Genomic DNA, 14871 nt, shown 5'->3' on the forward strand with positions numbered 1-14871 from the left:
CCAGAAGCTGTGGGTTTTTGGGACCTCCACCCGAGCTACCCCCGAATGTTCCAGGGAGGAAGCGCACTGGCTTCACGTGGCCCTGCCCTTCTCCTCTCTCTCCCTGGTGCCGGTCCTGGGGCTCTCTCCATGCCCCAGCTAAGCCCCTTGGAGCCTCTGTGGCCGTGGACACCTGCGCGGTGGGGGAACGTGGAGTCCAGGACGGAGGCAGGCCGGAGCCCACCCGCAGTCCGGGAGACCACGCAGCCTGCTGGCTTGGGCATCAGTGGCCACGGTCATTAAGGGTCTGCATTAGCAACTGCCAGCAAGAAGCCCGGTGCAGATTCCACCGATAATCCGAGGCTCGACGGACGGCTGGCAGCCACTGTGCACCGCGTGGGGTCCGGCCGGGAGCCGCCACAGAGCTGGGGAGAAGGGGGACCCTGCCCCCACCGCCAGCTCCCACCCCGGGGTTCCTTGACCCCCCGGGGCGCAGCCTCCTCAGATGCTGTTGGGACAAAATGAAGCGTGAGGAATTGCATGGAGGAGGGGAGACTTCTGGAGAGAGCCAGAACCAGACAGCAGCCCGTGGGAGGAAGGCGAGGCTGTAAAAGCCTGAGTGAAATGAGCTAGAAGGGGATTGGGAACAAGCCCCACAGTGTCCCGGAGCCACATTCCTGCTCTGGGGAGACGGAGAGTGGATGGTGTGAGCCAGGGCGGAGGGGACACTGGGGGGGCCGCCCCTCCAGCCGAGGGCTCTCCTGCCAAGAAGAGCAGGGTGGGAAAGCAAGTTTGAGAACCAGGCGATGCCCAGGACAACAAAGCCACTTCCTCTCTCAGCCTCAAGCCAAGCTTGGCCTGTTTGGGGCCCCGGAGACCCGCCGAGCAGGCCCCAGGGAGCCCCAGAAGTCCAAGCCGGGGGAGCTCAGGTCGCTGCTCCTCTGGCACGGGCCGACATGAGGGTGCCACCGGCAAATGTCCTCGTGGGAGGGCAGCCGCGCTCTGGGGTTCGGGCCGGTGGGGGCCTCAGCCGCATGTGCACGTGCGTGAGGACGAGGGTTTGCCTTCTTCCCGAGGTAGCCCAGGTCAGAATGCTCCGGAGGAATTCTGGGTCAGCCCAGAGACGGGGACAAAAGAGCAGCTGGGTGAGGAGCTGTGGGGCGGCCCAGTCGCAGAGGTGGGGGCTGGGGGCCAGCAGAAGTCTGGCTGCTTCCCAGGCCCCATGGCACCCCTCAACTCCCAGCCCCGGGGCCCCTGACTCCGACTCTCCTCTTAACTTAGAGTGTCCCAAATGCCAGCCCAGGAGGCTGCTCCCCCATCCCTCAGGGTGAGGTGCCTGGGCACATTGCTCCTGTGTCCCGGGGGAGGCCAGGGGTGGAAGGCTGGGCTGGCCCAGAGGATCCTCAGGCAGCGTCTCTCTTGTCTTCTCCACCCTCCCCATCCGGGCCTCTCGCCTTCCCGGGACCAGAGGCCTGGGTTTCCCAGGACAGCTTTCCTTTTGGTGTGGCCCCACCGATTCTGCCCTGAGAGTCTGAGGAGTGCCAGATGTATCCCTGTTTCAAGGGTTCGGCACCAGCCCTAAAAGAGCTTCTCACCCGAGTGGCGGGCGCCATCCTTCACGAATCTGCATGGAGGTCCGGGAAAGGTGGGCTCAGGCCCTGCGCCTCGTCCAGCCTCAAGCCCGTGAGCCAGAGCTCAGCCTGCAGGCCCCCGGAGCAGGGCTCCTGCCCCTCCCCGGAAAGGACTCTGCTTCCAGCCCAGAGCTCCCTCACCCACTATCTGAGTATTTTTGTAAGTAAAACTCTACACCCCAGGTGGGGTTTGAACTCAGGCCCCCGGAGTCAAGACTTCTGAGCCAGCCAGACGCCCCTGTCTGAGCATTTCAACCCAGGGTTTAGCCAGTTCCATGCGTGAGCCGGACACAGGCCCCCGGGCTGGGGTGGAGGGCCGCACCTGTTTCATTTGCGGGAGGGGACCGCACCTCAGTCAGTCCTGCCACCGTGCACCTTTCTCCCAGGCCAGGCCTGGCCCCTAAGTGTGGTGGACAGGAGAAGGGGGGGCAGGAAGGGCGGCCTGCACTAGGTCTGGGTTTCAGAGGTCAGGGAGGACTCCCGGGGTGTCTCTGTCCAGGACCCTGCTTTGGGGAAACCACGAGCGTTCTTCTCCGGGCTCTGGACCAGAATCGGCTGTGCCAGTCCACTGGGTCCCCGTGATGTGAGAAAATGGATGGCGATGGGGCCAGAGGCTCTGCGGACAGGTAGGGAGAGCGGGAAGAGCCCCACCCACTGGGCCCGGTTGAGGCCCCAAGGGAAGGAACCCTAGTGGGCCAAGCTAGTGAGCAGGGGGAGGGAAGTGGGGGGCCCACCGCGGTCTGACCCCCAAGTCAAGCCTGTTTGGGGCAAGGAGTAGGTGCAGAGGGGACAGGTTGGGGTCACCTCTGCCTGGGGCCACGGCTGGTGATCAGACTGTGCCGCGGAGACAATGGCGCTCTGTCCCCGGCGCGGGGACGACAGCTCATCTCTATGCGGTGGCTGCCGGCCCCTTTCAGGCGGCGCAGGGGAATTCTCACAGGCCGGGGCATTTGCATACCCGGGCTCGGGGGCCGAGACATTGGCCGGCATTGTTCCCGCCGGGGCGGTGGCGGCCTCTGTGGTGCACGGGCCGGGGTGCGCGGAGGCGGGCTGCAGGCCAGACAAAGGGGCTGGGGCGCAGAGCCGGGAGGCAGCGGGCAGGGGTCCTGATGGTGGGAGAGAAATATTGGGGTGAGGCGGGGCACCCGCCGAGCCACCAACCCACACTTCGGACACCCACGCCGTGTCTAATTCCTCCCCGAGCCAGGGAGCACGCCGTGATGTGAATCCCAATGGCACAGCTCAGGCCTTTCCCAGGCTGCCGTGTTCAGGCCAGGTCCTTCAGAGGTCAGGCGAGCTGCGGTGGCCGGAGGGCTCCAGCCGCACAGGCCCTGAGACACTGGGGAGCCTCCCTGGACGGACAGAGTTATGCAAAGCCAGAACAGTGGCCATTTCCAGAAACCCTTCCCTTAGTGTCCTGCGGGCTTCCACGCCGACCTCCGCATGGCCCGTCAACCCCATCAGTGCGTCCCTGGAGGGGCGCGAGGGCCCAGTGTCCTCGTCCATCGAGGTCCCAGAGCTGGGGTGCAGGCGGTTCACCGTGGACAAGCATCTGATTGTCTTGCATTGAGAGTGATAATGGTGGTGATCAGAGGGGGCTTCCCTGAGGGCAGAGGCCTATTGGTCCTGAAGGGGTGAGGAAAGAGCCCCCTTGGCCCCGTCCCTGCCATGTCCTTGACCTGCTCGTTGTCACCCTGTTGGTCCAGGCCGGATGGTTGGGTCACCTTGCCCATCAGGGGTGGTGCTGAGTGGGGCTGCAGGCAAGATGGGGGAGGGGCTCCTTAGACACCCGCGTTTCCTGCCCTCTGAGCTCCCGGCCACACAGCAGTGATGGGAGCATCACCCCTGTCCCCCGTCACTCACACACCCTCATCCCCAACCACAAGTGATGGTTGCCTTCCTCATGGCACAGTCCGTGGGGCGCCAGCAGCCTGCTGGCCCTCAGGACCGGGTATGGGAAGGACAGGAGGGAAAGTGAGGACAGCTCGGGACAGCTCAGACCCGGACCGCGTCCCCTGAGCACTGAGCGCAGCACTGTCTCCAGGCCATGGGAGGCTTCGTGGGGGACATGGAGCAGGGGACCACCTGTCCCAGGGCACTTTCGAGGGGCGGTCCCCACCTGGGACAAGGTGGCCTTGTCCTCTGGGTGGGCCACCCCACAGTTCCTCCCTCGGAAGCTGCCTGGCTAGCCACCTCCCCCGGAGAGGGCTCAGTTGGTCCCTTCCTCCAGGAAGCCCTCCTCCACGCGGCAGGAAGCGGCAGCCAGCCTGGGCTGGAGCAGGCCACGTTTTCAAGCCTGGAGATGCGGCCGTGGTCAAGCAAGGACCAGAAGGGGAGGGCCTGGTGGAATATGCTGGCGGCCGCGTGCAGAATGACGGTCCAGACCGAACCCGGGCACGCCAGGGCTCGTCCCTTTCCTGACAGGTTTTCAGGTCCCTTTGAGGACTGCTGGGGGGGGGGGGCTCCAGTTCAGCGACCGGACCTGGGCCAGCACAGGGCTGAGAGCTGAGGCCCCAGGACGTGGAGGGAGGATGTGGCCTCAGCTCTCCCCCAAGCCCCCCATCCCCGCCGGGGCTGACAGGACAGGGGACCCTCCTGCCATCTGGGCCGTCATCCTTCTGCCCCAGCTCAGAGGCCTCCCCATGACCCGCCCACCCTGGCCAGCCGTGGGGGCCTCCACGGAGGAAGGACGAAGCTGACAGGCTCCTGGGGCAAGGACGGTCCCCTGGGGCGCTGGTCCCTCGGGGCTCTCGGTGCTCCTGCCCCCTCCTCGCTCCCCAGCCAAACTCCACACAGTGAGGAGGACGCCTGCTGGGGGCACCCGCTGCCCCTGACGCCCGCAGTCCTTGGGTCTGAACGGCCGTTGGTCTCCAGCTCCGGCCGACGTCCCGAGGAAGGGCCGGCCGGGGTGGAGGTGTCCCGGCCCTCCCGCCCGCTGCTGGGGGGCCTCTCTGTCGCACGATCTCTGAAGCCCTGGAGCCCGCCTGACACACGGGGGGCTCAACACAGACACGGGGCAGGCATGCTGGGGAGCAGAGCAGGAGCCTCCGGGAAGGACACGGGTTTGGGAGTGTGGGGGCCGGAGGGTCACGGACACCGGCTCCCGCGCCGGGCCCGGAGCGCCCTCTGGTGGTCAGAGGAGGTCAGGCCGGGGGCTGCCTTCCCTCCCGCAGCCGCTCTGGGGGCGCTTCACACTCCCAGGGCCTCACACGGACAGGGGCAGAAGGGGCGCCTGGCTGCGGGCTACTTCCAGGGACTCCGTGGCAAACAACTCCCTCTTCCCCTTCTGGGCCCTGCAGGCGCCTGCCCAAGTCAGGAGTGGGAGCAGCTGCCGTTCTGGGGCAGGAGGACCTGGCCAGCAGTGCCAGCTGTCCTGGGACACATGGACTTTTGGGGAGAGAATGAGCTCCCCATCCCTGGAGGCAAGCAAGCCTAGGCTGGGCACCTACCTGGAGGAACTCGGCCTCCTAGAGGGAGAACCATGGGCCCAGGGAGGAGGGAGCTCGCTGGCCCCGAGGTCCAACGTTCCAACATTGTGTGTCAGAGCCAGAGAGGAGCCCCCCACATGCCCAGTGCACAAAAAAGAAGTCGGAGTCCTTGGTGTGGGTGGTGTTTATCACCCCGACAGCCTGCCTGGCGCACACCGTGCTGAAACGGCTGCTTCAGCTGCCTCACTAGACAGGCCAGTGGGGGGGGGGGGGAGATCTCCCTCGACCTCGGCCAGGTGCGGCCCCCATCTGCCCACCTTCCACCGCCCTGTCCCCAGGGCCGCAGACGGCTCTCAGCCTTTCTTGCAGCAGGAGGGACAGGAGCTAGAAAAGAACTTCCCTACGGTCGCCGGTCGCCGGTCGCCGGTCGCCGGTCAGCATCTTCTAAACGCAGGGCGTCCTCTCTCAGGGCTGGAAGCAAGTCAGGCCCGGCTGTCTGGCTCCTCTGCCCTCAGAGGGCCCTGGGCTTCCTCCTCCTGCTCCCCAGGCACCTGGAGGGCAGGGGTGGGGAGCAGGTGAAGCGGTAGCCCCAGGGGCTGAGGACCAGCTGGGGCGGGAGGAGTCCCCCAGAGAAGGAGCGGACAGGAAGGCAAGAGGCAGGTGAGGCCGGGAGGGAGGCTCAGGTCCGAGGGGCCGCAGGCACCTCACCTCCCAGTAAACTTGGTCCTCGTAGCACTGGGAGTCCGCAGGGGAGCCCAGGAAGGGCAGCTTCAGCAGGAGGCCTGGTTGGGGGGTAGGGGGGGGTGTGAGGGGCGGGGAGGCCCAAGGGCCCCCCAGGACACCTGCCACCGACGGGTCACAGCCGGATTGGGGCAGCCCTTTTGCGCATCGGACCCTGTGCCAAGGACTCAGCAAGGCCCTTCCCGGGTACCCGCCGCAGCCCTGTGAGCTGGACCTGACCCCCAGGGCATGGTGGGGAAGTCCCGTGGCTCCCTCCTTCCCACAGAACGTCGGGGACCCTATCATGACCCGCTGTGACACAGCTCCTGAGCTCTCTGGGGCCTCCCGCAGGAGGGGTGCAGAGAGTGTCTACTGAGTAAGACATTATGCGAGGGAATACATCGAACCTTGTTGGGGCACGAGAATCTCGGGGGGAGAGAAGGGAGGGCTGGGGATACTGAGTTATGGGTTTTATTTTGAAGGCCACAAGGAGCGAGTCGAGACATTGGGAAGGACCGTCTGACCAGGCATCAGTGGGCAGTCCGCCTCCATGGATGGATCTGGGTTCCCCACCCCGGCACCCTGCCCCTTGCCCAGTGGCCCCTTCAGGACCTCAGCCTGAGGTCGGGCTGCCCTCTGGTGGGTGGAGCGGGCAGTGCAGGGAAGCCCCAGACACCAACTCAACTCAGTGCCTGGCCGGCTCCCCACCTTCTCTGAGCACCGGGAGGGAACAGGTGCCCACTTCCAGATGAGGTTACCCCTGAACTCTACTACCCCACCCCACCCCTGGCACAAAGCAGGTGCTCCCTAATTATCTGAGCCAATGAACGTCAAGGGCGTGGGATCTGCTGGCCGGTCCCCCAGGGGACAGACCTCCTCTGTCTTCTGAGCCCCGCAGAGCTCCTGCCAGCCTCCCGCCAAAGCCAAGGTCACTCACCTCCGAGGCCCCCACCCACGGAAGCAAATGTCAGTGTGACCAACAGCCCGAAGAGTTGGTAGATGGCCTGGGACGTGGCGGTGCGCCGGCCCGCGGCTACGAGCGGAAACACGCTGTCCAGGCTGCAGGGAGAGGGGGTCGGGGGACACGGGGCTGGAGCCCAGGGTCAGGGCGCCAGCGCACTGCATGGCCTCATGCAGCCAAAGGACCTCGAGGAAGCCCAGAACACCCTGTCACCCTCATGGGCTGGCACACCGCTACACGCTTTGAGAACTGTCTGAGGATCTCTTTTGGTCCCAAGGGTAATTCGAATGAATGAAAACAGTGCTTTTTGTGTTGGTCCACAAAAGGAGGAAGAGAGTGAGTGAGGTCACCCTGCGGGGATAATGACTTGGGGAGGGTCAGGGGTGGTGAGGACTCACCCTTCTCCATAAGCTTCGTGGGTGGCCAGCCCAGCCACAAGGACCCCCAGGAGGGCTCCCAGGACTCCAGGCATCCCGTGGAGGTTGTGGACACCACATGTGTCTTGGACTTTGAATTTTGCCTCGAGGATGGGCTGGAGGACAGGACACCCGTCATGAGTCTTGAGTGCCCCCCACCGCCCTGGGCTGTTGGAGATGGGGGAGGAAAGGGGCTGAGTGCCCCGTGCTCTGCCCAGGGCCCCGGGAGATGTCCATACCGTGAAGAACTTGTATCCCAACGTGGAGACCGTCCCAGCCAGGAAGCCAGCTGCCAGGGCCCCAAAGGGCGTCAGCATCATTTCACCTGCTGTCCCCACCACTACCCCTCCGGCCAGCGCAGCGTTCTGGATGTGGACCTGGGGCAGCACCAGGGAGGGGGGCATGGGAGGCCCTTCCGGATGGCACGCCCAGCCCGGCCCACCCCGTCCAGCACAGCCGCATCTCCTGCCTCTAGAGTCCCTCTGCCGACTGACCCCTAACCCTCCAGCTGGCCCGAGGTCTCCTCTTGTGAGGACCCTGCACATCTGGTTCCCAGGCCTGTGCTGAGTCCTGTTCTCTTGGAAAACAGGCCTTACGGTCTCACAATGCTCCTCCCCCGACCCATCCCGAGGCCTCCCCGAGGCCTCCACCCCTACCATGTCCAGCCGGCCCCGCTCCCCGACCAGGGCCGACAAGGCAAAGGTGCCGAGGGTGCTCGCCGTCAGGGAGTAGTACGTGTTGAGCGCTGTCCGGTGCTGCCCGTCCCCCAGCACGGTGGGCGCCGAGTTGAAGCTGGGCCAGAAGACCCACAGGAAGATGGTGCCTAAATGGGGAGCCCAGAGGAGAGCTGGGGGGCAAGCCTCCCGGGGAAGCATGCCTTCCTGAGGGGGCCCCCGACTTCCAGCCAAAACACCCCTCCCATTTCACCACAGACCTGGAGGTGAGTGAGAAATGCAAAATCTGGGGCGCCTGGGAGGCTCAGTGGGCTGAGCGTCCCCTTGGCTCCTTTGGGTCATGATCCCGGGGTCCTGGGATCGATCGAGCCCCACAATCCTCTCCCTGCTTGCGCTCTCTGTCGCTATCTCTGTCTTTCTTTCAAATAAAATCTTAAAAAAAAAATGCAAAGCCAGCCTTTTTGTGGGGGCCCAGGCCCTCTGGCCATTCTTCAGTACCACCTACGAGACAATAAAATCTCCATTTCCTTTCCTGCCTTGTCTGTGAAGGCAGAGACGTGTGCCTGGAAGGGGGAGGCGGTGGTGACGGTCAGCCCCAGCCGCTCCCAGGAGGGACCCATGACCCCTCCCTGCGCCCCGGGCGTGCAGGGGCCTCTGGGAAATCGCCGGGGCGGGCAGCGTGAGGGGCAGAGTCTTGGAGGTGGTAGATGGGGAGAATGGCGGGAGCAGCTGTGCTGGGTGGAGCCTGGCCTCTGACTTGGGGTGGGGGCTGAAGAGTTGTAAGCAGGGATTGGTGCCGTCAGACTTGGTCTGGGGCTGGGGAACGGGTCTGGGGCGTGTGAACATCCCAGGACTGAGTTCCAAGAACATGTCGAAAACAGAACAAAAACAAACCCGCTGACACTGCTGAGCAGACCCCGGGCTCTTGGAAGGGAGAGCCCAGCAGGACCCCAAGGACTGTAGGCAGTACCCTGAGAACTCGCCTAGAGGTGGTCCTCTCTAGCCACCCCAGCCCCCCCCGCCCACACAGGCCAGCCTCACCAATCATGGCAAACAAGTCGGAATGGTAGATGGAGCCCTGGCGATGTTTGCTCTTCTCCAGCTGAGGCCGGTAGAGGACCCGAGAGAGGACCAGCCCGAAGTAGGCCCCGAAGGTGTGGATAGTCATGGAGCCTCCTGCGTCCTTCACCTGGGGAGGGAGAGCAGACGTGTAGGGGCGGCCGTCCGCCCCCCCCCCCCCCCCCCCGACTCACCCCCAGGAGGCTGAGGAGCACAAACTCATTGATCCCGAACAGTACGGTCTCCAGCAGGGCCATGAGCAGCAGCTGAGCAGGCCCAGTCCTGCCCAGGACGGCGCCGAAGGAGATGAGCACAGCCCCCGCACAGAAGTCCGCGTTGACCATGCTGGGGACACGGGACAGAAGCGCGGGAGGGGCCGGCAAAGGGGGCCCCGGAGGCCCAGGTCAGGGCCAGCAGGCCGGGAGCACCGGCATCTGGGCCCTTCCCTGGTGGGTGGGAAGGGCTCCCGTGGCCCCCGCTCGTGGCCGAGGAAGGCAGTCTCGGCGAGGTTCTGGGACGTGGCGTGCGAAGCCCACAAGGGGCAGGAGGACCAGATCCTGAACCAGGAGTGCCCCGAACCCCTCCTTTCCCAGGACGCCGTCCATGCGCCCAACAGCCCTTGGGTAAGAAGGGGCTTAGAGAAAGGGCCAGGTGTGGCCGGGTGTGCCGCGGCCGAGGGAGCCGGCAGGCCCCTGGGGCAGCCCCCGCAGGTCTGGGAGCCGACTGAAGGACAGGGCCGTGGCTGGCTCTCCCTGCCAGGCAGGGGCCTCCCAGCTAGCCCAGGGCTGGGGAGGAGCCGGGAGCCCACCACTGCCCACCTCTGCACGCCCACACGGATGCGGCCCCCGTGCATGGAGTGCAGGAAGCCCTGGATGAGCGTGGACCACTGCAGGGCGAAGGCGGCCAGGAGGAAGGTGAAGCCCACGCTGCTGAAGCCATAGCGCTGCAGGAAGGCCATGAGGAAGCCGAAGCCCACAAACACCATGGCGTGCACGTCCTGGAAACCTGCGGGGGCACTCACAGCTGCTCGGTGCCGTCCACCCCCACAGCCGCCCTGCCGCGGGGCAGGGGTCAGCCCTTGCCAGCTGGGGCGCCCAGAGGCTGGAGCCGACCGGCCCTCTGAGACCCCCCAGCTGCGGCGGGGCCCCCCCAGCCTGGGTCACCCCCCCGCCTGGGTCCCCCCCCCCCCCGGCCCCCCCCCCCCCCCCCCCCCCGCCGCCCGCCCTGCTGTCCCCATGTGGGAGCCCGGAGCCCAGCCTCCTGCTCTCTCCTCTGGCCCGTCTTCCCACCCCTGACGGGGCCCTCCTGCCCAAGCTCTGCCCTGCGGCAGCCCCTGACCCCCCACCCCGGGCTCCAAATTGGCTCCCCCTTCGCACTTCGTCCGATTTTTCCCTTTCTGCTGGGAAGTCCTCCTCCGTGTCAATCTCCATTCCTCAGACTTCGGAATCTGTGCCTCTCTCCGTTTTGAGGATTTTAAACTTTTTAAAAACAATTTATGAAACAACTTTATTTATTGGGGGGGGAATAGCTCCAATTGTGAACAGAGAATTCCTCAGGGATGGGGGCGGGGACGGGGACAGGAACGGGGGGGCGGGGCTGCTGGGACACTGCCAACGGGACCCTGGATCTGTGCCTTACAGAGGCTCGGGGCAGGAGGGTTCTGCTCTTTTGCGTGTTTCTTTCTATAAGTGTGTATGTTAACTTTATAGAAGACTTGGCTGGATTCATCCCACGCGGTGTCACACAGTGCCAGTGAGTTTCTGGGCAGGGAGATAGGACGCTTCCTGCTTGCGAAATAGGCGAATAGACGTGAGGCTGATACCCACGTCTACAGGGACGCTGGGGACGCGTTACACGGCAGCGGTTTGCTTCGGTGTCTGTGTGTGCCCTCACCCCTCCCTCACTCCGTGTAAACAGGGTTTGAGACGTGACCTAGTGCGGCTCGCGGCCGGCCGGCCCTGCTCGGTCTTTTGGAGGAATTCCGTGCGGGGTCTTTGGCTTTAACTGAGAAATGCTAGGGGAGAGTCATGAGTGTGGTCAGAAATCACACAGTGTCAACAAGCTATTGAGAAACGGGGTCAACTCTGACCCTAAACTCCCCTTTTAGAGCTCCACGTGAGAAATCTCCCTTGGAACTTAGTCCTAGCCAATGTCACCTCCCCCAGGGCCCCTGGCTGCTTCCGCCACATTCCCCTGACAGAGATTTACTAAGAACTGGGGCACCAGGCTCTGGGGACACGGCTGTCACCGCAGCTGCCACTGCACCTGCCCTCAGGGAGCGTCCAACATAGACGTCGGAGAACCAGGGACCCACGCGCGGAAGCCCTCCTAGCCTCCGGGGAGAACACATAACTGGTTGCATTTCCTTTTTCTCTTGGCTGCCTGGAAGCTCCGACCGAGCCACACCGGGATTGCCGCTGGGACCACGGAGGCACTCATTCCTGATGACTACTATTCATTATGTTCTGCGTCTCGGCTTTTCTTTTCTCGTCCTCATTATGTGTTTGTTGTAAACGACCTCAGCTCTCTTGTAGAGAGAGGGAGATCATAAAGGAAAAAAAATCACGGTCCCCTTTTTCTTTCGTCTGAAGAAGCACCGGCAGAGGCCAAACGTGTATTGCTGGACCGTACACGCGATCCGCAGCTTCAGGAGAAGCAGATTTTTCTTGTGCTGGGTGTGGACTGACAGGAAAGGAGGTTGCAAGCCCCTGCAGATGGCTGGGTGGGTCTGGGGCTCAGCTGCCCCCCACCCCCAGCTGCCCAAGGGGTAAGGGCCTGGGGGTCCGCTGCCTTTGCGAAGTGTCCCCAGCACCGTGCCACTTCTCCAGCACTGTGCGCCGCCGAGTCACCAGCTCTGTCCTCCCTCTCAGATCTTAAAACCCAGCAAAAAAGGAGAAGAGCCACCTGGAAGGCAGCCTGTGCCCTAAGTTCTTTGAGGCCTTGCTGTCTGGCTTCTTTTCTCCTTGTGGGAAACAATAAAGGGGTTGCCATGTCTGTTCTTTTGTCCAAGGACAGCTGGATGGCAAAGGGGCCTTGGTTGCTGGGCTCCGTGACCCTGACGAGCAGAAACTGCCCCAGCACTTGTCTTAACTGGCAATAATATTTATATCTCCTGCTCTGGGCTTGTTTTCAATTACAACTCAGTCCCTTGACCTTTCAACTAGAGTCTAAACATTAAAAAATCTCCTTCACAGCGGGGCATTCCGCAGACTCTCCATTGGCTGTGGCCACCAAACCCATGCACCTTTGGTTGGAGAAAAGATAAAAGTCCCTAGAGATACCCATTACCCTGCCTCCTTCCCTGACTGCTCCTGCCCAATCCACTCGTTGGCTCCTGAGCAAAATAACAAGGAACAAGGGGGCACTTAGAGCTGGACTGGGTGACCACGGACAAGTCACTTAACCTCTGTGAGCCTTGGTTTCCTTACCTGTAAAGTGGGGCTATAAACACGCCCAGCAGAGGAAAGGGAGTGGTGACCTGGGGGTCCACCTCCTCTCACACTCGACTCCCTCCTCCTCCCAGAGGTCACAGACCACTCCGGTCCAGTCACGTCCCCTCCCCCACATCTCCCAAGAAGACCCCCATTCCACCTGTCCTAACCCCTCTCCCCAGAGCTAAGCTCTCAGAGGCATGTGACACAGGACCTGCCCATACCGTTTTCTGAGACTCTTTCTCATGGCTGTGGCCGTGTCCCCCATCAACTTGCCTTTTCTCCTCTATCTTATTTCCATGACTTGCCTCATGGGACAGGAGGAGTTGCCGCAGCTGGGCGGCTAGGGGACCTGGCTCAAGCCTGGCTGACTTGCTGTGTGATCTTGGGTAGCCCCCTGAGCTCTCTGGCTGTCTCTGCACACCTGAGGCGAGTGAACCAGATGGGCTCTGCGGGTCCCTCCTTCGGCGAGAGGTCAGACGGACCCTCAGAGCGGCCGTGCCCTTGGCACGTTAGCCCCACGGCTCAACACCAGCTGCAGAACTCCCTTTCATCTCCCGAACCAAAGGGCGGTGGCTACGCCTCCCTCTGGCCCTGACCCCTTCCCCTGGACTCAGGGGCAGGGGAAGACCCGGCTCATCAAAGCCCCAGGCTCCAGAGACCTCACACTTCCCTCCACCCCGACCTCCCCCCACACCAGGGTCCCAAGTCCACAGGGATAGAAACCTAGGACATCAAAGCGGTAGGATCTCCACTCCTATCCTTACTGCGGCCCAGGGAGAGTTGCGTGTTGCAGGAGAGCCCTGCCCCCCGCCGAAACAGAGGGGCAACTGGCTGGGGTGTTTCGGGGAGAACCCTGAGGCAAGCAAGGCACTGAGGCCTTGAAGCCCTCCGGGAGGAGCAAATACAGGGTCCTGGCAGGCAGCCAGGTCAGACCCTTGGACAAGAGCTCACTTCTCTCAGCTTGAGAGATGTTTCCTCCCTACTCTCTACCTCTCTGGGCAAACGCGCGACCCGAGAGCCTGCCATCCAGCCGTCTGGGAAACACGGGAGATCTGCAGCCCCTGCAGAGGACGGCTGGGGGCCTGGGGGTCTGGGGATCTGGCACTTCGAGCTGGGGCCCGGTGCATCTCACCCTCTATGCCCTCAGCATCGGCAGCCTCACTGCATCGGGGTCGGGACCGGGAGAGGGTCAGGTGGGGACAGCTTGACACCAGCTCAGCATAGGAAAAGCAGGGTAATGACAGACCAGGGTTTATAGAAGAGACTCCCACACTCCGGGCCTTGTTTGCATGTGCATCCCACAAACTGAAGCTTCCTTCTTCCCATTGCCCAGACGGGGAAAACTGAGGCCGAGAGGAGCCCTGCCCAGCAATGGTGATGAAGTCTGGAGAGCTGGTATTTTTGGTCCCAAGATGTGGCCCCAACCTTGAGAGAGAGGCTCTGTCCCCAGCAGGGGATGTTGCTTGGGAAGCCCGAGTCCCAGTTCCTGCTCTGCCATTCACCTGATGGGTGATTACAGGCAAGTCACAGGCCCTCTGAGCCTCAGCTTCCTCCCCCAGGAAATGGGCTAATGACCCTGCCAGGCTTCCTTCTCAGAGCTGTGGTCGGTGGTGGTGTCCTCTCTCTCGGACTCCAGAAGGGCCAGCTTTGAGTGGCTGGGGAGGAAACGCCTCTGTGCCACCGTCTCGGCTGCCTTCATAGCGAGTACCTGCCATTACCATCTTCCGCACACCACTCCCCACAGGGAGGACGCTCTGCCTGGGATCAGGGTGGAGGCCCTGCAGAGCCCGTCTGGGAACAGCCCTGCAAAGCCCAGTCACGCCAGCTGGGAGGGGAGACAGGGAGCACCTCCAGCTCGGATCTGGGTTTGAATCCCTGCTCCCTCAACTCTGGCAGCCCAAACCTTAAGCAGCCAACTAATCTCCTCGAGCCTGGGTTTCCCCATCCCTGTCCACGTCGTGGACTAAGGGAGATAATACATGTGCGGCCCCCGGCACAATGTCCGGACACCGCAGACACCAGTGAAAGGCTGTCATTATGAATCTGGGGCACCTTCTTCTCCGAGAGAGTGTTGCCCTCCGGGGGTAGAGACGCCCGAGACACCGCGGACCTTGGGGTCTTTGCTCCCCGCGCCCTCACCCGCACTCACTTGGGTAGCGAAAGTAAAATTCGTTGTCCGCGTGACTGTGATTGCCCCAGTGCCAGAGCGCGGCGTCGGTTTCGGGGTTGTAGCGGACAAAGGCGGCAAAGAGGATGGCGGTGGCGCCCTGGAGGAGGAGGCACAGCAGGGGCAGCTGCAGTCGCCGGCCCTCGGCGCGGCGGGGGGACCCGGCCATGGATAGGGGCTTCCAGTCCTCTCGGGGCGCGCAGGGCGGACTATCCCGGCTCCGTGCGGCAGGTTCCACCCGGGCCAGGCCCCGCCCCCGGATCAGGCCCCGCCCACCGGAGCCAGACCCCGGTCCACGCCCGAGGCTCGGCCCCACCTACCGGAGCCATGCCCCGCCCACAGGAGCCAGACCCCGGTCCACGCCCGAGGCTCGGCCCCACCTACCGGAGCCAGGCCCCGCCC

The 14871-nt window shown here is 63.6% G+C and overlaps 1 protein-coding gene and 1 long non-coding RNA gene across 2 annotated transcripts; one reads left to right on the plus strand and one right to left on the minus strand.

Annotated features, from left to right (window-relative positions):
• Positions 1-1470: 1470 nt before the first annotated feature.
• Positions 1471-6680, plus strand: LOC132025860 (uncharacterized). The gene is made up of 3 exons (XR_009406723.1): positions 1471-1770; positions 2110-2236; positions 6241-6680. It is a non-coding gene; the product is annotated as an uncharacterized LOC132025860 (long non-coding RNA).
• On the minus strand, positions 5205-14730 carry RHBG (Rh family B glycoprotein). The gene is made up of 10 exons (XM_059413662.1): positions 14452-14730; positions 9687-9873; positions 9063-9213; positions 8851-8998; positions 7792-7958; positions 7375-7512; positions 7118-7251; positions 6696-6817; positions 5747-5820; positions 5205-5589 (listed from the first exon to the last, which is right to left on the minus strand). Exons 1-10 carry the CDS (start codon positions 14636-14638, stop codon positions 5521-5523), a joined length of 1377 nt encoding a protein of 458 aa, XP_059269645.1. The 5' UTR covers positions 14639-14730; the 3' UTR covers positions 5205-5520.
• Positions 14731-14871: the final 141 nt, after the last annotated feature.

The sequence above is a fragment of the Mustela nigripes genome, chromosome 10 (assembly GCF_022355385.1).
Source record: "Mustela nigripes isolate SB6536 chromosome 10, MUSNIG.SB6536, whole genome shotgun sequence".
NCBI lineage: Eukaryota > Metazoa > Chordata > Mammalia > Carnivora > Mustelidae > Mustela > Mustela nigripes.